The 21,444-nt window shown below is 41.0% G+C and overlaps 1 protein-coding gene across 2 annotated transcripts in view; it reads left to right on the top strand.

Moving 5' to 3' along the window:
- The first annotated feature begins 472 nt into the window (after nucleotides 1–472).
- adamtsl5 (ADAMTS like 5) overlaps nucleotides 473–21,444 on the top strand; it is a 38,697-nt gene continuing 17,725 nt past the window's right edge. The window contains exons 1-5 of one of the 2 annotated variants that reach the window (XM_054612268.1): nucleotides 473–614; nucleotides 766–803; nucleotides 6,428–6,601; nucleotides 14,681–14,756; nucleotides 20,573–20,742. In XM_054612268.1, coding sequence (XP_054468243.1) covers nucleotides 6,579–6,601; nucleotides 14,681–14,756; nucleotides 20,573–20,742 — 269 coding nt within the window. In that variant the 5' untranslated portion in view covers nucleotides 473–614; nucleotides 766–803; nucleotides 6,428–6,578. Of the gene's footprint in view, nucleotides 615–765; nucleotides 804–6,427; nucleotides 6,602–9,467; nucleotides 9,617–14,680; nucleotides 14,757–20,572; nucleotides 20,743–21,444 lie in introns of those variants that run through there. The other variant, XM_054612276.1, reaches the window with a different exon arrangement.

Genomic DNA, 21,444 nt, shown 5'->3' with positions numbered 1-21,444 from the left:
AGGTCTCTGCCACTACCAGAGACCTATAATTTGTCTCTACGTCACTCATCCTCAGTCCAAATATGGTCATTTAAGTCCTTTCGTTGCACAAAAACAATAACATTGTGACGGAAATTGCCAAACTTGAGGCTTACTACTGTCAGTCCACAAACCAATATGTGACGTCACGTCCACTTCTGATATACAGTGTGTGGTCAAGTCCAAAGTCAACGGTATGGCGTCATCTTGATTTGTTGATGTGAATACTGATGTTTTTTGTAATTGTTTTATTTCAATGTGAAGTAAAGTTCTATTATTTCCGCTTTGTAAGTCAGTCAAAAGTAAGCATTTAAAAAAAACTAAAAAACTTTCTGTCACTGTCTTTTTGTTTGACCAAAAGACCAACAGAGTGGTGAGTCTTTCTCTACTGGTTGACCACCTGCTGCCACGCTGCTCTTAACGAGCTCGTTAGTGTAAATGAGTGACAGCTGGTGGAGTGTGAACAGTAGTCTGAAACTTTCAGTTAAACTATTAAACACATCATATTGTTTTAATATTTAAGGCTCAGAAGGTAAACCAGCAAGAGGACAGCAGGTTTTTTAATCAATTTTTAAACCAAAAAGCACAGCATCCTGGTAAGGAAATGTTTGATTTGTTGTTCCATTGTCTGTGCACTGATACATCTGACTTCCACTAATGTAATATCTTACTAAAAGTGAGCTAACTTTGGTCATTTTTTATTTTTTTCTATAATATTGGTGAACCCTGGATGGACTTTAACAACAGCCAACAGATCATTTTACTGCATTGATTTCATAAAGGAGGTAAGTCTGTGATGCTGGAAATGAACTCATCTTGTTCGTTGCAATGCAGACCATAAACACAAAGGCCTGGAGTTTATAAAACTGACATTATAAATCAGAATTGCATTATTGATAGGAATAAATCACAATTTCATTTCACAATTTTCATTCAGCACTTATGTGTTCTCCTGATAGAGGACCAGACCCCTGGTGTATGTCATAAAGATAATGTTGCATATCCAAATTTTGGATGTTGCAGATAGAGCAAGCGAGGCCGATGCTGAAGTTACTTTAACCTGCATTCTCTCTACTGTCCATCAGGGGGCGACTCCTCTGGTTGTATAGAACAACATGGCGACAGCTGAAATGCAAGATGGCGACACCCAAATCGCCAACTTGAGGCTTCAAAACATCAGTCCACAAACCAATGGGTGCCGTCACCATGACTACGTCCACTTCTTATATACAGTCTATCGGATGGAGCTTGCCACCGCAATACCAACATTAACAATTTAGTAACTACTTTGGGTGTTTCCATGTTTAATTAATGTTTATGTTGTGAAAAATCTTGGGAAATAATAGTCTTTAATTGGCCTGATCCGCCCTCTAATGGTTTCACTTTATAATCCTCCTGGCACGCTACACTACTTAAAGCCAGATTTAGATTTGGAAGTGTTTTCACCAGACAGCAACAGAAACACACATATAGCTTCCTGGCTGCAGCTGTGTCAAAGCTGCCTGTAATGTATACGATTTTTCACGCCACCACCGGCAGCCTTTCATCAGCGCTGCAGTGTGAAACCCAGTCCACCCATCAAGGTTTCCCCATTCATACTGGCAGGCTGCCAAGCTCAGTAGGAAACCTGAAAGAGAAGGGGAGGACGGGAGGGGGTGGGGGTTTGGGGGAGGTGTAACACTCCAACTCTCCTCCCCCGCCCCTTAAGCAACCTCCCCATTAACGTCTTTGAGGGGAGGTAAAGTGCCTCCTCAGCTCCTCAGCCTCTTATTACCGAGCGGCACACAAACACAGAGAAAGAGAGAGCGTAGGTGCATGAATGTGATGATTACTGTAAACACTTGGCTCTCTGCTTCTCAATAACAACACAGCTCTAAACACTGAAGTGTGCTCAGTAAAGATGGAAGTAAAGGGGAGGGCAGAGGAAAATGTTTCTACAAGCTGAGACAAGCAGAAAGACACTCAACTAATCATTATATGTATATATATACAGGCACAGAGGAACATTAATATAACATAGAAAGTGTAGTTACAGATATCTTTATGAATTTATAATAATTCAAAGCCTTGCCGTTTATGAACCTCCTCACAACTGGAAGGACAACGGAGAAAATGATCAAGGTCTGAGGGCCCCACGATATGAATGTGTTGGACAAAACAAAATATGTTGGTGCACTTAAAGAGGAGTGTTTTTAGAGCTAAATACCGTTCTCTGGACAATGTGTCACTGCTGGGAACTCAGAAGGAATGTCATATTAACTTTACAGGATCCCCACTGAAGCCTCATTTCACATTCAGCGTAATCTGAATAGATATTGTTTTTGAACAGAATGAGGGATGAGGATTTTATCCAGCCTAGTTGACTGGAAAAAAATGTCATCATTGTATGTTTATGCAAACCACGGATACATTGGATGTGAATGTTGTGGAATTCGGTCACAGCAAGTGACGTAGTAAAAAGAGTGACACGCAGAGCAAGTAATGTAGTATATCGAGAGGCTTTTAAATTAGGTCGTAAAATAAAGATTGGGTCAAACAAACACGGGGCTTTTTACACACCTGTTTTTGTGTTTGGTGGGAAAACCCAAAGTAAATGTTGTCTTAACTTGAGGCGTGGCGTTGTTTACTTGTTACTTAACGTTGTGACGTTACGATGTGACGTTACGATGTGACGTTACGATGTGACGTCACGATGTGACGTCACGATGTGACGCTACGATGCGACGTTAAGATGCGACGTTACGTTGTGACGTTACGTTGTGGCGTTACGTTGTGACGCTACGATGTGACGCTACGATGTGACGTTACGATGTGACGCTACGTTGTGACGTTACGTTGTGACGCTACGTTGTGACGCTACGTTGTGACGCTACGTTGTGACGTTACGTTGTGACGCTACGTTGTGATGTTACGTTACGTTGTGACGTTACGTTGTGACGTTGCGTTGTGACGCTGCGTTGTGAGTTACATTGTGACGTTACGTTGTGACGCTACGTTTGACGCACGTTGTGACGCTTACGTTGTGAGTTACGTTGTGAGTTACATTGTGACGTTAAGATGTGACGCCACGTTGTGACGCTACGTTGTGACGCTACGTTGTGACGTTGTGACGTTACGTTGTGACGCTGCGTTGTGAGTTACATTGTGACGTTACATTGTGACGTTACGTTGTGACGCTACGTTGTGGCGTTACGTTGTGGACGTTGCGTTGTGGACGTTGTGGCGTTGCGTTGTGACGTTACGATGTGACGCTACGTTGTGACGCTACGTTGTGACGTTGGCGTACGTTGTGATGTTACACGTTGTGACGTTACGTTGTGACGTTACGTTGTGACGTTACGTTGTGACGCTGCGTTGTGAGTTACATTGTGACGTTACGTTGTGACGTTACGTTGTGACGTTACGTTGTGACGCTACGTTGTGACGTTACGTTGTGACGCTACGTTGTGATGTTACGTTACGTTGTGACGTTACGTTACGTTGTGACGCTGCGTTGTGAGTTACATTGTGACGTTACGTTGTGACGCTACGTTGTGACGTTACGTTGTGACGCTACGTTGTGAGTTACGTTGTGACGCTACGTTGTGACGTTACGTTGTGAGTTACGTTGTGACGCTACGTTGTGACGCTACGTTGTGACTTTACACTGTGATGTTAAAATAAAACACAGAATATTGCCAGCTTCATTTGTTAAAGATATGGTTTCTATGGTATTATGTATGAACATTTTAGAGACATATTATAGTCCTCTTAAATCCCTGAGGATTAACCCAAAAGTACATGTTATTATGAAACAAGGCGGCTGGATAACCAGCGTGACAAACCTGCCCTGTGTAACCACACTGCTGTCTGTCTGTGTGGATTTATGGCGCTGCAGGCTCATGTTGTCTGCAAGTCAACATTTGTTGGTTCGTAAATCATTCCTTCGGCATTTGCACTGGGCTTCAGATGACGGCAACATCACACCCAGTGGTCTGATACACCATAATATTTACCCTGGCTACATGACCCCGTGCAGTCAGAAACAAGCTAACAAGTAGTAACGGATACTGACAGTTGAGATCACGGTGACACAGACGAGGCTGCTCCAACATCTGCTCTGCGTGTGGAGACACTAAAGTCCTCCTTCTCACTCTCTTATGCCTGCACGGCTCCAGGTGATCAGTTCAAGGTCGCGTGTTGAAATCGTTGCACGGCTCAGATAAAATGTCTCTTAAAGGGACTGAGACCGGCCGAGGTGGAGACGGTGCTCTGAGTTCACGGAGAGGCCGTGTGGTTGCTTCATCACCACTGAGGCTTCTGAGCAGCAGCAGGACGAGCAGCGCAGGGAGGACTGCAGATGTCCTCCATGTTATTGCCTCATACATAACAAGATGTGAACCACACTGTAATAGTTGTTATTGTAAAATTACAGTAAATTCACTGCAAAAATTACAGTAATAACACTGTAAAACTTTTCATTGTAAGATTACAGTTAATTACCAGGAGCAATTTCACCAGTACAACACTGTGCAATTTTTCAGTATCTCTATTTAATCAAAAGAATACAGAAACTTACTGTAATCAACATTAATTTGCTGTAATGATTCAAAAAGTACAGCATTTTACTGACAGCAGTTTCACCAGCAAGACAATGTACAGTTTACAGTATATTTACTGCATTGGAGAAATACAGTTACTTATTGTAAATAAAATGTATAGTCAATTTTCAGCCATAAGCAGTCAATTCCTATGAAAAAAGCAACACTTGACTGTTTGGATCATGGGAACAAGCGTTATGATTCCCAGAATGCACTGCTTTCCCAGTAATATACATTAGAGGTATTATACAGTAGGTCACTGTCAATTAACATTATAGAAGTCCCAAAACCTGTTCACCATACATTTTGACAATTTTATCACTTTCTTAACTAAGTGGGTTACCTTTTTGTAATTTTACATTTCTGTATGTAAAATCAAAGTTTACCGTCCATTTCAGAATTTTTTTAATTATTACTGAAAAAAATGAAAATGCACAAACATTGCACACATATACAGTACCAGTCAAAAGTTTGGACACACCTTCTCATTCAATGGTAAAATTTTTCTGGTTTTTGAGCATTTTTTGTTTACCACATAATTCCATATGTGTTTTCATAGTCTGAATATTTTATATTAATCTACAAAGTAGAAAAAAATAAAAAGGTGTGTCCAAACTTTTGACTGGTACTGTATATAATATAAAAAATATATAAAAATATTTTAAAATAAAAATAAGAAAAACCATTGAATGAGAAGGTGTGTCCAAACTTCTTGACTGGTACTGTATATATATAAAATAAAAATATATATAAAATAAAATAAAAATAAAGAAAAACCATTGTTTGTTGAGAAGGTGTGTCCAAACTTTTGACTGGTACTGTATATATATAAAATAAAAAATATATATAAAATAAAAAAAAAATAAAGAAAAACCATTGAATGAGAAAGTGTGTCCAAACTTTTGACTGGTACTGTATATATATATATAAAATAAAAAAATATATAAAATAAAAATAAAGAAAAAACATTGAATGAGAAGGTGTGTCCAAACTTTTGACTGGTACTGTATATATATAAAATAAAAATATATATAAAATAAAAATATATATAAAATAAAAATAAAAAAAATAAAAACCATTGAATGAGGAGGTGTGTCCACACTTTTGACTGGTACTGTACATTTAACATGTACATTTAATAAGTTTACCATCACCTTCATGAGTTCAGCAGGAAACATTGAGTCAGAGCAGCTGCTGGGCTGTGATTGGAGGAGAGCTCACCGCAGGAATGCAGCGCTCAGGTGGAGAGAGAGAGAGAGAGAGAGAGAGAGAGAGAGAGAGAGAGAGAGAGAGAGAGAGAGAGAGAGAGAGAGAGAGAGAGAGAGAGAGAGAGCACACAGCACACAGCCAGGGTCGGTGCAGGACTCAGTGGTGCTGCTGGAGCTCTGTGGAGGCTCATCGGACCTTCCTGACGCACTTTGCACTGATTGGACCTGATTGTTCTGAGAGAGAGACACTGGAGATAAACCTGCTGGGACAGGAGTGTCCTCCTACCTTCTACCTCCTACCTCCTACCTTCTACCCGAGCAGGACTGGGCACTGGACACCTGTCTGGAGCTGCACACCTGGTACCTGCTGGTTCTGGTTCTGGTTCTGGAAGCATGTGGATCTCAGCTGCTGGGTTTTAATGTGAAGAAACAGAACTTTTTATCACTGTTTTTTTTGTTTTTTTTGCACCTGAGCATTCAGCAGAAGATGCCCATTTTCTGAGGAGCGCACTTTTGGGAACATCTGTTTGGATGGACGAGCTCTGCAGCTGAAGAGAGAGAGAAAAGAGAAAAAAAGAGAGACAGAGAGAGGAATAAATAAAAAGCTTCCCTCTTTTAAAGTTTCATTTCAGAAGAACAACCCAAAAGGAGAGCCTTCATGGATGGTGGTGCGTCGGAGCCTGCAGCATGGTGCGACCTTTACGCACCATGACGCAGGAGCAGAGCTGCACCTGAAGGCAACGCACCTGAACCAGACCCTGAAGGATCCACCATGTCCTCCTCCCTGCTGACGAGGTGAGGCCGTGAGACTGCTGCCTGCAGGAGGAGCTGGTTAGAGTGATTTATAGGGAGGTGATCCATTCTGGAGACAGGTTTCCTTTTTTCTGTTTGTTTGTGCTCTGATTGAGTTGCATGTGTGTGTTTTTAAATATTTACCTTGAGTTGGTGTTTTTCTTTTGCTTGCAAGGAGCTGCAAAGCCTTGAACTTTTCTTTTTTTTTTGCAGTACAGTGAAAGATGGGAGGTGATACATTCCAGGGACAGTCTAGTTTGTTTTTTTCCCACCAGTTTGTTTTGTGCTTCATCAAAACAACTGCAGGAAAAAAAGTTTGCAGTTGCATATTTGCATTATTGGACTTTTGTTTTTTGAAGTTGACTGGAAGCCGTGTAGATAATCCTGTGGTGTGTGGAGGGTTTTCTCTCTGGGGGGTTAGGAGTCACTTCCTCCTCCCTCCTATACAGTATCTGAGATATCGCAACTCCTGCCTCTCCACCCATCCTGCTCCACCATCTTTATCTCCCAAATGTCAGCGGCTATAAATACCCGGCTCATATTTGATCTGATCCCATTCCTGCAGCACTGGGGGGCTGCGGGGGGGCTGGGGTTCCTCTAAAGCTGTCTCTTAATGTCAGAAACTTAAAGCCACCTTGACTCTCAGTGGAACCAACACACTGATGTTCCTACACAAGATATTAAAGTGTGATTTTGTTTTTCCTTTCATGGTGCGTGTTGATGTAATGTGTCAGGATGGATGTCATCCTGCAGGAGGAGGAAGAGGAGGGAGGGAGGAAGGTTGTAGCTCAGGGCTCATTTGTCTCTCTGATAACTCTTTGGAGGAATGTTTGTTTGGGAAGGAGCCCGTCAGCCCCATGAGCAGATTTAATCTTCTTACCATGGAACACTGAGCATATAGCTTCAAAACTCTAATTCGCTGTTACACGCTATGATGTCACTCTCTCCCGCCGGGAGGAACTTCAACGCTTATCTTCCTCGAGGATGTTGGAGCTCAAGAGAGGGACTTCAGTCAAATGACTCCTCGTTAAATCATTTTTTGATGTTTTTAATAGCAAAATCCTCTTTGTTCTAAACGCTGCGAGGTACACTTTTGTGATGAAAAGCTTTTTTTTCTTCTGACTGTAATGATGCCCAGATGCACACGCAGCTTCTGCCGCAGAGTGAAGTTATAGAGCAGTAAGCTCAGCCTGAACTAAAGGTGGAGTTATAGCACACCTATTGTTGGCTGTTCAAGGTAAAGAATACATCAATAATACCTCAGGTACAGAAGGTTTCTGGGTTTTCTTGGTGTTGCGTATGGCTCTAAATGAGTCGTCTAAAGGGGTTTCTATGGACAAGAAGCTTCATCCTGCAAAGAAAACTCTGCACCAAAGTTGCAGAACACACCGGAAAATAAGCCAGAATTATAAAGTACACTAATCTAAACTGCTGGATGTTTTCATGAGGTTTCCTTCTTGCTGTTAGTGGTGCCTATAACAGACTTTAAGGGTCTTTGATTATGGGATGTTAATGAATAACAGCTAACCGACATCATTTTACATTTTTACAGTTTAGCTAAACTCAGCGGCTTTCTAATTAAATGAGAATAGCTGGTCCACCTTAAAGGCCAGACCACCTTAATGGAGTCTGCGTTGAAGTTGTCGCTAACGCTTCTTTTGAATCATCAGAACCACAGGGAGGCTTGCTTCTTGAGGAGTTGTAGCGTTTATTCAGCGACAAATAATTGTTGTCCGCTGTTTCCATACCAACAGCGGAGCAGAAATGACTTTTAACACATATAGAACATACATTTGTAATGACTTCCTCGTGTTCATGGAGTCACAGATTCAGATTGTTTTAGGTCAACAAGACTAAAGAATAACGCTAACGTCACGAACGATGTGAAAATTCAAACAAATCTAAAGTATTTATCCAGAACATTAGATAATGATGCCTAAATCAAACAATCATCAACGATTAAAAAAGCCTAACAAACATCCTGCATGTGAAATAACCAAAGCTGTAGGTCATTTAATGTTCTGCAGCCATGCTAGCAGCTCTGATCGGCACTCCCCCCCCTTCATCTCATGTCCCACAACTTATCCTAAAAAAACAGTTCGGATGAAATCCTACTAAAAAGTTACTCCTCGTTTTTGGTGCCTTTTCCTACAAAAGTTAGCAACTCAGGTCAATTTCTTCGCTCGTTACATGAATACACTTTTTCCTAATAAACTTTCGTCTTCAGTGGAAACTCATTTAGGTTTGGGCAGCAAAACTACTTAATAAGGTTAGGAAAAAGATGGTGAAATACTCAGTAAGGTTTAATAAAAGATGGTGAAATACTTAGTAAGGTTTAATAAAAGATGGTGAAATACTTAGTAAGGTTTAGAAAAACATTAAGTAAGGTTTAGGCAACAAACTACTTAGTGAGGTTTAGAAAAAGATCAACTATGGAAGTGGTATTACTGAGGTACGCAAGTTACGTGACAACATCGACATTGACTTCTTGTTTTACACGGGGAACAAACAACGGTCTTTAATCTTAATATACGATACATTTTTGTGGGATATCTACAAATGACGGCGCATTATTTTGTAGGTATTGTTGTAAATCCTGGATGAGAGCAGCCTGTTTGGCACCACGACATCCAGACCGTCTAAATACTGATACTGTTCACCTGAACTTGTGCACACTGAGCCTTCAGCTCTCCATCAGAGTCAAGGTTCAGCCAGATAAGAGTTTACTGCTCTGTTTGTGCTCCTCTGTACTCTAATGTTTAGAGAGGTTTGCTTCAGAGCAGGATTAACAGTGTGTTTTTACAGTCTTTTTTTAAAGAGTTTCAGTGTCTGTCAGCAGGAGAGTTTTTCCATTGAACTTGATGGACAAGTCGGCGTCGTGCCAAGGAACAATTCATTTGGTTTTGGTGGTGATCCAGATCCGGGACTTCTGCCACTGAAACATTAATGTTTCTTAGCTGTAATTATGAAGCGGATGGAGACAGAAACTCCCAGTCCTGCAGCTAAAGACTTCTAAATGTACGTGAGGTTTGACAAGGAGTCTTTTTTCCCGGCTTCAGTGTTGTGCCTGCTTTCTAGTGTCATTCATTGTGTTTCTTGCGTGCATCTCTGCATGTTTTTCCCAGAGTTGCTACCACGACTGTAGACGACCTATGAGGCTCCGAGAAAAGATAATCTCATAATCCCCGAGGTATGACGGTGTACAGAGTTTGTCCTCCCTGTCGAGGAAGAAGTGAAGCGAAGCGAAGAAGAACGTAGTTGAGCAAGAGTCTAGACATTCTGGCAACAACGAAGAAAACAACTTTTTGATTTATTTACCGCCACACAATGGCATTTGATGTCTTCTTTGGGACAATGTTTTACTACGTCTTCAAGCCAAGCAGCTGCGGAGGACACAAAGACCCTCCACTGAGCGCTTCGATTGTTGCGGCCTCATTCATAGTCAATGTGGAGCCGGGGGTCACTTCACGCCGAACATCTGTTAAGACTTTGTGTCAATTCATTCAGCAGCATTGCTCCATTTAAAACCATCAAGACCCTCCAGTGGGCTCCAAAGGCTGGGTGGGGTCACAGCTAAGTCTCCGGGGCGGGTCAAAGGTTAAGACCAACCCCCCCCACACACACGGTAGGAAGACATGTTGCTTTTAGGGAAAACGTGGTGGGTGTGCAGATAATTACAAAAGGTCGCCGTAGAGAGAGCCACTTAGGCCAACACAAAGGAAAGTGAAGGAGCAGAGATCTTCGGTCAGGTGTCTCTGGGTCAAAGGTCACATTCTCACCTGCAATGCACTCGGCCACACAAGGTAAAGGTGCACGATAGCAGCAAGGAGCTGTTGTTTATTTGTGCAGGGTGGGAACGTGAGAGCTACCTGTCAGTCAGGGTGTGTTTCAGCAAAGGTGTGTGAGAGGGATTATCAGGGTGGGGAGCCGCGTTCACCTCGTTCACCTCCAGGGGATTTGCAAGTAATCAAATTTCAATTATGATATTGGCTTTCTAACAATACGGAAAACAATATAATAGACATGAAACAATTATTCCATTTTACAAGAACGCTCTCGTTTTGTCTTGTGTTAGAAATCAAGCGCACCCTTTTCTTTTGCAGCGGTGCCGCTTTCCCCTAGAGTCATTTCATATCTATTTAGATATTTAGATATCACGCTATAGAATGTTTTCTGGTTCATTCGTAAATATCTATATGAAATATCCACATAAAGGCTATTTTGTATTCTCCTGTGTGAATTAGATATTTAGACAAATTAAAAGTACTTTCTCATTTAATTAGGAACTTTAATGCAAAATGACCTCAAACAGAGAAATTGTAGAGGGAAAATGAATATTATTAATTCCGGCTATCACTGTGTTAACATTCGTTCACACAAACACACAGTAATCAGATTAAGACAGTAGTTTGATTTGAATACTTTGAGGTGTTCCTATAATGAGAGATCTTATCTTATTATTATGTTATTATCAATTTACACGATGAAATTGTGTATCACGATATCTCGCAATAAGATTTCATAACATTATGATCCCATTGAAAGAAGATAAATGATCATATCGATTCATCCTCTAGCTCTACTTTTGTCCCAATAACTACATAGTTCTGCAGTCTGGAGGCGTGTATATATATTTTTCAGGACGGGAAGAAATTCTTTGTTATAAAAGTCACATGACACAGGAGTCACAGGACTCTGCGTACTGATTGGCTGCATGTATTCTCTGTATTCTGTTCACATTACTGTTTTGGAAATGATATATGGTGTGTAATGCGAATTAGCACATATTTAATACAAAATGCCTAATTTGCATATTTAAACACACATTTTCGGGAAACTTGATGTACAAAAAATGATCTTCTTGATATATTAGTCAAATGTTTTATACCCTATTCACCCGTAGTTGCTCCCTTTAATATGAGTAGGAGTATAGACGTTTGAAGTTTGAACGTTGTTTCTTCTTCTTCCTCATGCGAGCGGCTAATCTCAGTCAAAATAAACAGCTCTAGTCTCGTATTGATTAAAGCCGTTTCCCTCTCCCCGCCCCGGAGCTGCTCGCTAATGTGCTGCTATAGTCTTAATGAGAGCCGGAGGAGGCGGCCTGACCCCTGCTCACCTCTGTGGGGAACCCTGTAGGGAGGAGGCCAAACCAGTCCGGGAGCAGAGCTGCTGTCTTTTCATGTTCAAAAGCTGCAGCCAAAGATCAAGTGAAAGTGAGAGGAATGACTTCATCATCTCTCCGGATTACAGAGATTATTTTATTATGTGTTATTATGTGTTATTATGTGTTGAGTGAATGAAATGTAAACACACTGGAAACCTCTGTAGCCTGCTGCATTGATGCAAAAACAAACTTTAAGTGTTAATCATCCGTATATATGGATTCATTTCATCCAAACAATTAACCTTTTTGTCCAATCCATTTTTAAAAGAAGCAGCAATAACTTATTTTTTGCTTTACCGACAAAAGTCCCATTTTCACTTTCCTTTTATCTCCAGTTTGGTCCCCACCATCTGGTCTGTTTAGCTGCTTACTACCAGAAATGCACCGATTGCAATTCTTGTTGCAGATTTCAGATTTTTTAAAGTCTGACCTGCAGATTCTGATTTTTCTTTCTTTCCAAGAACTATAATTGACAACATTTTTGTGACTTCACTTTCATGGAAAATTGAAATGCTTTGTAGACTGATGTTTTGAAACCTTGAGTACAGTGATTTGTCCGTCGCAACTTGGCTTTTAACAAACAAGGAACAAAAGTGATCACATTTTGAATGTGGAGGAGTGACGTAGAGACGCCGTACACGTCTCTGGTAGCGGCAGAGACCTGTCAATCAGTGTGTAGCCCCGCCCTAAAGCATCCCCTGCTTTATGGTCTGTTTGACTCTAAATGGAGCATCATTTACTAAATGAACATCATGCTGTATTGAAGAAGACTTGAAACTAGAGATTGAGACCATAAACTCATGTTTACAATGTTTACTGAGGGAATAAATCAAGAGAGAAGTAGAGTCATTTTCTCATAGACTTCTATACAACCAGAGGAGTCGCCCCCTGATGGACACTAGAGAGAATGCAGCTTTAAGACATGAAGCATTGGCTTAATTTTACAGACCCGGAAGTCTGTAGAATAGTGATTCGTGTGGGGGTTCCTTCTAGCTCCAATTGCTCTTGCACCCGCTAAACATATTAGTGAATTCAAGTTTAGCAGTTTGAATAATGAACATTGGGCTTATGTTAGCTTTTAAAAGACATTTTAGTGACAATTGCAAGTTGTTATGATTTAAACAAAAAACCCTGACATGTTGCTACTGAAGCTTTGAACACACATTGATGCAGACCTGTGATAGATTGCAGGACTCAAGTCATAAAGATATTACCAATTTTTTAAAATTGTTTAGTCTTTGGGGGTCAGGATGAAAGACCTGCACACACAGTAGCCTTATCGTCTTGCAGCTGAGATGCTGGGATCAGCATAAAGTCTGTGTGAAAACGAAAAGGCCTCTTAGGTTTATCGTGATTTATGAGCCCATTACCTCTTACGGTCAGCGCGACCTTCCCTCTTCTCTTCTGATATGAATTCCCCCATGTAAGGCCAAGACGGGAGCCGAGGTCGCTGAAGGGAAGGGCTGCTCGGCCGAGTGTGAGGGAGATGTGTATCGTTTAATTGGACAGGGCAACTACTGACCTGGGACCAGGCCAAGATCTGTGAAGCTACTCTGGGGGTTTTGGAGATAAAAGAGACTTGAGAGAGATAAATGATAAAAGCCTGGAAGCTGAGGGAGGAGGAAGTGATATGCGGGAGAGAAAATAAAGAGAGATTAAGTTGTTGTTACTTTCCAAATGCAATCTCTCTTAGATATTTTTCCTCTGAGTGTGTTAATAAGAATGACATGCTTGATCACAAAACAGACCCATTAAAAGCATGACACACCGTCAGCAGAGCAGTGCCAGGAAGCAAAAATCAAAGAGAAGGGGTTTTCCAAGAATCAGTGGGCCCTCGTCCTTTGATGAATCAGAGGGAGGGAAAGAAGGGACAGAAAACAGCCGGTAGAACAAACAGGACGGACTGAACACAAGAGCCAGGGGAGCTTTTATCTGGTAGCACCCATCCACTGTGAAGGGGACTCAGTCACTGTGACGTCAACAGTGTCTTTATAGCTATTCCTAATGCTTCTCAGTAGTAGAGACCTGTCACTCAGTGTGTAGCCCCGCCCTAAAGCATCCCCTGCTTTATGGTCTGTTTGACTCTAAATGGAGCATCATTTACTAAATGAACATCATGCTGTATTGAAGAAGACTTGAAACTAGAGATTGAGACCATAAACTCATGTTTACAATGTTTACTGAGGGAATAAATCAAGAGAGAAGTAGAGTCATTTTCTCATAGACTTCTATACAACCAGAGGAGTCGCCCCCTGGTGGACATTAGAGAGAATGCAGCTTTAAGACATGAAGCATTGGCTTCACTTTTAAGACCTGGAGGTTGGCGCTGTAAAACATATATATACTGTAATCCAAACCCTCAGAACTTTATTTTAAATTATACTGGAGATTCAAAAAGTTTTCAAAGATACCAAATATTATGCGGCACAAGAGACCTACATTTTTTTTACATTTCGTATGTTTGTGCAGCCGTAACAACATGGAGTCTTGACCTTGGCTGATATTTCTGTGTTTCCATGAAGTAAACATGTTCTAACCAGGCTGAGTTTGAGCCCGAGAAACCGGCTGTGATTCTGATTATTAGTGAAATTAAAATCATGTAAACGCAGCGGGGGAGACCGGCTCCTTCCTCTCGGCTGTGTGGGAGTTAATAAGGCTCTGTTGGGGTGGGTGAGGGGGGTTAATGATACTTGCTGGATGGGGGGGGCATTCCTGACCTTGGCTCCGGCCCACAGGGGGTTCACAGTAGTGAGGAAGCTTATTTGTGGATATTATCAACGGCCTAAAGACCTCTGCTGCTTGAAGTGTCAGTCGTGTCTGTTTCCTGTCTGTCTCCTCTCGTCTCCGCGGTAACGTCTTCCCTGTGTTTGACATTTAAAAACCATGAAGCTGACAGTGTTTCTCTCTCCGTCCTGCAGGAAGCTGACTCCGTGCCAGGCCCTGACCTTCATCCTGCTGCTGGTCGCTCCCGTCTGCCCGTCGTCCCCGCAGAGCGTAAGTGCGACCCGTCGCTCATCATCACGAGTCACTGCACGCTGACCTCTGCATTGATTGGTCAACCACGGCTCCTTCTGGAGACTTGAAGCTTTTTAATCAGCCAATCACAGCTAAGCACCGCTGGAATGAGTTTGAACCAAACTGCTGCAACTAACAATAATCTTTATTTATGATTAAATGTGCTGATTATTTTATAAATCGATCAAAGAATTATTTGGTGTTTGAAATGAAAAAGAAACCTTAAAATTTCTTGTTTTGTTTGACTAAAACAAAACATATCTCTCTCTCTTTATATATATTATTATATAAATTGATAAAGTTACATTATGAACAAATATATCTTTTTTTAATCTGCAGGAGGAGAGCTAGTAACGTTAGCACCACTGGAGCTATCAGCTAACGTACAGAGGTTCCATTGATTTACATTATGCTGCGTTCAAGCTCTATTCAGTAAAGATTTGTAATCGGGAAGGGTTAATTATAACATTATCGAGGTGTAGTTTTTGGCGAGAAACTTAAATAAATTCAGTTGTTTGAAGGAGATGTTATCACAGCAGTATAAAATAAATATTAGAGATGAATTATGACCTGTTTAACTACCGAACACTAGCTCTGAGCAGCTTATAATACAACAACAAAACATTTTAATAAGTAAAGTACAATCTTTTATTGCCTAATGTATTTCCTAATGCAACAAAAAAACCACCTAGCTTCTATAACAAAACGAAAGTGTATCGCCCAACGTAATTCTGTATCCTTGGAAAAGAAAACGCGATCGGGGAATCTCTAAAAGTTATTTTTGCTCCATTTTTTTCTGCCGAGTTTAATAATCAGTTTCACGATAAATAAGTGGAACGTGATTTTCTGTGGGTTCATAACTGAGGACACATTTTTACTTAATTTATTGCTATTATGGGAAAATATATATTAACATTGAATTAATTAAAGCTTAATTACAGAGACTTTATCTCTTTATTTAACTTCTTATAACCAAGCTCACATAGATCTTTAAGGTGTGAAGTTGCTCTCATATAAGTCAGTCTGCAGCCATATGTGCAAACACACAAAGCCAATAGCTGGATGAGGGTGTTTTCAGGTGCACCATGCTGAGTTTACGGACGGGGCCTCGTAGTCCCCTTCTGTCAGGGCCCAAGGCTATTTCCCACAGTCCCTCCCCCCACTCTTTCCTGCCTTTACGTCCTCGTTTTCTTACGTTTGACAGAGTTAAATGTTGTGATTAAGCTAATTTGTGCAGGAAAAAAAACGGTCGCTCTCAGGTTTCCAGAGAGGAAAATCCAGCTCGTTTTGATAATAAACCAATCACAGCCCTTTTGACCGGCCTCAGATGTGAGCTGGTGGCTGAGGGTTTGTGCTGATTGGATTGTTTTTGCAGCAGGGTTTGTCTTCTGATGATATTTAGTCTTGGAAACGATCATCCTCTCCCTGCGCTCTGATTGCAGACACCACCACCTTTCCTCCTGCAGCCCTCGGCCTCCATCTTTCATCGCTGTTTGTCTTGTTGTCAGGCAGACTTCATCCCCCGACATTGCGATAGACTACCCACCTCTGTGACATCAAACACAGGAATGTAGAGGAGGGTCGACACTGATTTTCATCAATCCCAGTTGAAAGTTGCACGTGTCGACGATTTGGTAATACTTTACACTGAAAAATCTGTCAAATAAGCAATCACATCCATAGATCCATTTGGATTTAATGCACTGGTTTAGGAACCGTAGGTGATTTGGTGGTTCACTTCAACACTTTGATCTGTAGCTTTAGCTTCTATCTTTATCTTTTTAACCTGTTTTCATCTTGGATACATCCTTCAAACACATATTGTAGTTTGCTTCTCTCTGAAATAGCTTCTCAGTATTTCCAAAAATGAGATATTTCCTCAGGGAGTGCAGTTAGTGACAGTGTGGGCTCCATGGTAAACGTGGCTCTGACAGCTTGTAATATTCTGACTTCCAGCTAAATTTGATCTTTTTATTTATTTTAACAGAAACATTTATTGTTAATGAGGTAAAAGTTATCATTATGGCACGCTAGACTAACTTTTTAATATGATAATATAATAATATGTGCCGGCTTTTTGGACATAATCAGATTATTTAGATTGTGGATTTCCTCTTGTTGCCTATTGGTGGAAAGTTTTTCCAGTTTCCAGACGAGAGGACTGGTGTTACTGGTTCTTAGCTCTTCACCTTTACCTTCAACTCTCTCCTACTGTATGCAGGTTGCTTTTCAAAACACGAGAGCAGTTTTTTTCTCTCTCTCTCTACTCATGTGAAGGAGGGGTGGGGGTGCATTGTAAAGGTCAAAGGTCACTTCCATTAATCTAGAGAGCCAGCCCGGCCCACCTCCAACTGTTATCAACGCTAATTTGACCGGCGGTAACACTAATGAGGGCAACCTCAGGTGACCCTGCCACGGAACATGATGGAGAGTCGCAGCACAGGTCGCTCGCAGCTGAGGTGTGTGTGTGTGTGTGTGTGTGTGTGTGTGTGTGTGTGTGTGTGTGTGTGTGTGTGTGTGTGTGCATGTCTGACTGATTCAGTTCTATGAGTCACAAAGTCAAAGAGCCTCAGTTTCAGCTTTTTTCCTGTTTCCTCTGCAAACAGTGTTAAGAAGTGTCCTTTATTTGTTTTAAGGTTCTTGATGTTGGAGTCACTGAGATAAATACTATACATAAATATATTTATACTCTTTTTCATAAAATAGTAGGCATACATTTTTATTGTATTTTGTCTGCGTGACAATACAAACAATTGACAAAATACTCTGACCAAAGTATAACTAATGCAAAACACATGAAACAGACGTTATGATTTTAATTATGGTACAGATTTAAATCATAACGTCTGTTTCATACGTTTAGTTGTGTTTGTTAGTTGGAGGTTTTGAAGGGGTGTTGTGTAAGTGTGTCACTGTGACAAGAGGAATGTGAAGGCATGGACGGATTATGAGACAATGGGCCCCGGGGCAAAGACATGTAAAGGGCCCCCCACATCCTTAAGAACAAGAGCCTCGGGTTTAAAGAGACATTATGGTCGTTTTGAATCTCTTTTTAGAGAGTTTGTGTTGTTTGTGTCTTTAGTTGATGTTTTGTTTCTCCTTTTGGTAGATTTTAGTCTCTATATTTTGCATCTATGGTAGTTTTTGTGCCTCTTTTTGATAGTTTTTGTTTCTTTTTTTTATAGTTTTCGTGTCTCTTTTTGATATTTTTGTGCCTCTTTTTGGAAGTTTTGAGTATCTTTTTGGTAATTTCAAGTCTCTGTAGTTTTGTGTTTCTGTTGTAGTTTATGTCTCTTTGATATTTTTGTGCCTCTTTTTGGTAGTTTTGTGTCTCTTTCGGTAATTTGAAGTCTCTGTAGTTTAGTGTTTCTGTTGTAGTTTTGAATCTTTTTCATTTTGCATCTCCTTTTTGGTAGTTTTGTCTCTGTGTTTGGTCGCTTTGCATCTCTGTGGTAGTTTTGTGTCTCTTTTTTACCTCAATGACAAGAAATGTAACTTCAAATAGACGCTCAGGCCCAGAGGCCCCCTCACCTGTTGGGCCCCTGGGTCTGAATCCAGTAGGCCTGTTCAGTAATCCATGTGAGACTGTTTAAAGAGGACTCACTTTGAGAAAACGGCATTTGGATTTATTGAAATACAATGAGACAGGCAACTTATTTACCAATGCAACTAAATGGAATCATTTAAGTTTCACTGATCACTGATGCTTTTAAGTGAAACAATGCAGGGAAAATTCAACATTTAATGCTCTTTTTTGACTTTAAAGTCACGCCACTGTCAAAGAAAGCCTGGTTGTGGTGTTTGTTCTGTGGGATGAACCTGAACTTCAGCTGATTAATTGATAAGTGAAATGAGAGAACCCTTTGATGGTTTAGAAATAGTTAAGACATTTTGTTTCATTGTAAATTTTCATTCAAGTGTCTTTTTTCAGAATTCATGAAAAATCTGATAATTTACTAATAATTTAGAGATTTATAATAATTAAAAAAAAACATTAGTTTATCCTCTAGTATTTTTTGGTCGACATAATACATTAAATGCAGAACATGACAGAAACATCCTAGCACACTGATCTCATTACACATTACAGAATCCTGCTGCATAAATTAGCATATTAATAGGGAAGGTGGCGAGAAACATTGACCAGAGCTTGTTTTACACATTTTATTATATTCACCCCTGAGAGTTAATTCAAATGTTGAACAGCAGACGACTTTGACTTCAGCCTGTCCTGACAGAAAGATAACAGAATCACTTGTCGAGTGTGTGTGTGTGTGTGTGTGTGTGAGTGAGTGTGTGTGTGTGTGTGTGTGTGTGTGTGTGTGTGTGTGTGTGTGTGTGTGTGTGTGTATGTGTGAGTGTGTGTGTGTGTGTGTGTGTGTGTGTGTGTGTGTGTGTGTGTGTGTTTAAAGAGTTAAAAAACTGTATGTGAGCCAGCTCCTGTATGAGAAACCGTTGGGAATGCTGCCAGTTTCAGTCGTCCTCCAGGGCAAAAAACCCTCTGGAATGTGTTTGAGGAGCGCCATTGAGATTCCTCTAATCACTTTTATTGTTTGGCTCTGGTGGTCCTGATCCACCAGGTTCTACTCTGTCAGTTTACCCGCCTGTTGTTGGATTCCTGGCTATAAATAACGTGGGTTTTGCGAGGCGTCACACATACACATTACCCCCCCCTTTGACAAATGATATCCCATCATTCTGCAGACACTGTAGTCTCTCTGTCTTCCTCCTTAGCACACACACATGCAGGGATTGAGAGCTGCTGACAGTTTCGTCGAGAAACACAAGATATAAAAAGAGGGTTCAGGACATAAACTGATCAGCTTGATGAGTATTGTATCAAGATGCACACGCAAATCATATATTACATTTATCAATTATGTGTTTAGTGTTAGCAAAATGTAATTTAATCAAAAAGTAACTTTTACTTAAAGTTACTACGAGGAACTTTAATTTTGTGTTGGTTTTGGCGCCCCCCCTGTGGACTAAAGTGGTAGTGTTTCTGAGCACCAGAGTCCCTTTAGAAAACCTCTCATTTTACTACAGCCCCGCTCAGTCCTGGTTCTGGTTCTCCTGTGCCTCCCTTCCCTCCAGCGGGTCCAGCAATACGGTCTTGGTCTCCAGCAGCGTGGTGTCGATGTTGAGGAGCAGAGAGGAGAAGCTCTGCTCCTGGAGGAGGAGGAGGAGGAGATGCTGCTGCCGGGAGCTGAGCTCTCCTCCTCCCTCTGGAGCTCCGACTGCAGGTAGAAGGCTGTGGTGAAGCCGGATCTGGGTCTGTCCACGGTGGACTGGTCTCTGCTGGATCTGGGTCTGTCCACGGTGGACTGGTCTCTGCTGGAGTCTGAGCTGAAGGAGTTTCTGGTGAACCTGCATGATTTCATCTGATTTCACTCCGATGTCGAGTTCCTCACAGTTACTTTAAGTAAAAGTAGCTCACACTATAAAAAATACTGCAACAAAGCAACAAAAAAGAACTGAAAGTACCAAAAGTAAAAGTACTTATTAGGCAGCTGAATGACCATGAAATGTTACTGGATCATATACTTTATATTCCAATCATGACATGTACAAAATATTCTTCTTTTTTTACTTTATTCTAGAAAACACATGAGAAGCGGAGAAATGCTAACTCCTTTTCCCGGGTTTCCAGGACTCATTCCTGCAGCGCTCTCCTGGTCCTAAACTCAACCCTAAACCAGTTAGAGTCTAGATCACCAGCTGACATTTTGCTCTTATGTCACTTTGTATTTGTGTTAGATTATCAGCATTAAAGTGTCTCTCTCTGTGTGTCTCAGTCGTGGGTTTCTGGGTGGCATCCCTCCGGCGAGGCCTCATCAGGGCGTCCGGTGCGCGCCCGCCGGCAGCTGCACTTCAGGAACGAGTGGGCGGCGTGGAGCGGCTGGTCCGTCTGCTCACGTAGCTGTGGGAGCGGGGCCTCGGTGAGGTCACGCACCTGCATCACCAGGTAAACGTCCGCCGCGCCCTGATCACACACACAGATCAGCTGGAAAGGAAAGGGAGGTTTATTTATTACATTAACATGTAATTATTTTCAAACATATTCCCAATTATCAGAAATACATTTTGCAGGAATGAATCCTTAAGTTTTTGCTCTTCCTGCTCCCTCATCTGGAAGTCGATGTGTTTCTTGAATATGTCTTTGTTTAGATGTCTGAAATAAGTTCTGTGTTTAACACAAACTAAAGAGATTTTAATGTTTTGTTCTCCGATATCAAACAGGTCAGTAAACGCCCCTCTGGTAAATTTTAGAAGCTTTTACGTGTCTTAAAAAAGCGTCTAAATGAGACGACTAAACGTGAAGTCATGTGACCGTGGTGTAGTTCCTTTATAGCCTAATGTTAGCTTTTTACTTCTTATTGTATTCACGCTTAAAAAAATCATAAAAGTTGTGTTCATTTGTGAAGATTATCTTGATGAACAAAACGTGTTAGTATCATAAATGTTTGTTTTCTGCAATAATCCAAAATCTGATGGAACTAGCACAGGATTTTTAACCCTGTTCATCCCTGCAGCACTTTGTTATTTTATGACCTGAACAAATGTTTAGTTGCTGTTTTAATAAAAAATGATGAGACCTAAATAACTAAATAAAATATTTTTGTGCATGAGATAGTTTACAGACATAGTTTCAACTTGATAATGAAAA

This window comes from Anoplopoma fimbria, chromosome 2 (genome assembly GCF_027596085.1).
Source record: "Anoplopoma fimbria isolate UVic2021 breed Golden Eagle Sablefish chromosome 2, Afim_UVic_2022, whole genome shotgun sequence".
In the NCBI taxonomy this organism is placed as follows: domain Eukaryota; kingdom Metazoa; phylum Chordata; class Actinopteri; order Perciformes; family Anoplopomatidae; genus Anoplopoma; species Anoplopoma fimbria.
Note: the sequence above shows the minus strand (reverse complement) of the source record. Positions and strands in the feature narration are given on the sequence as shown.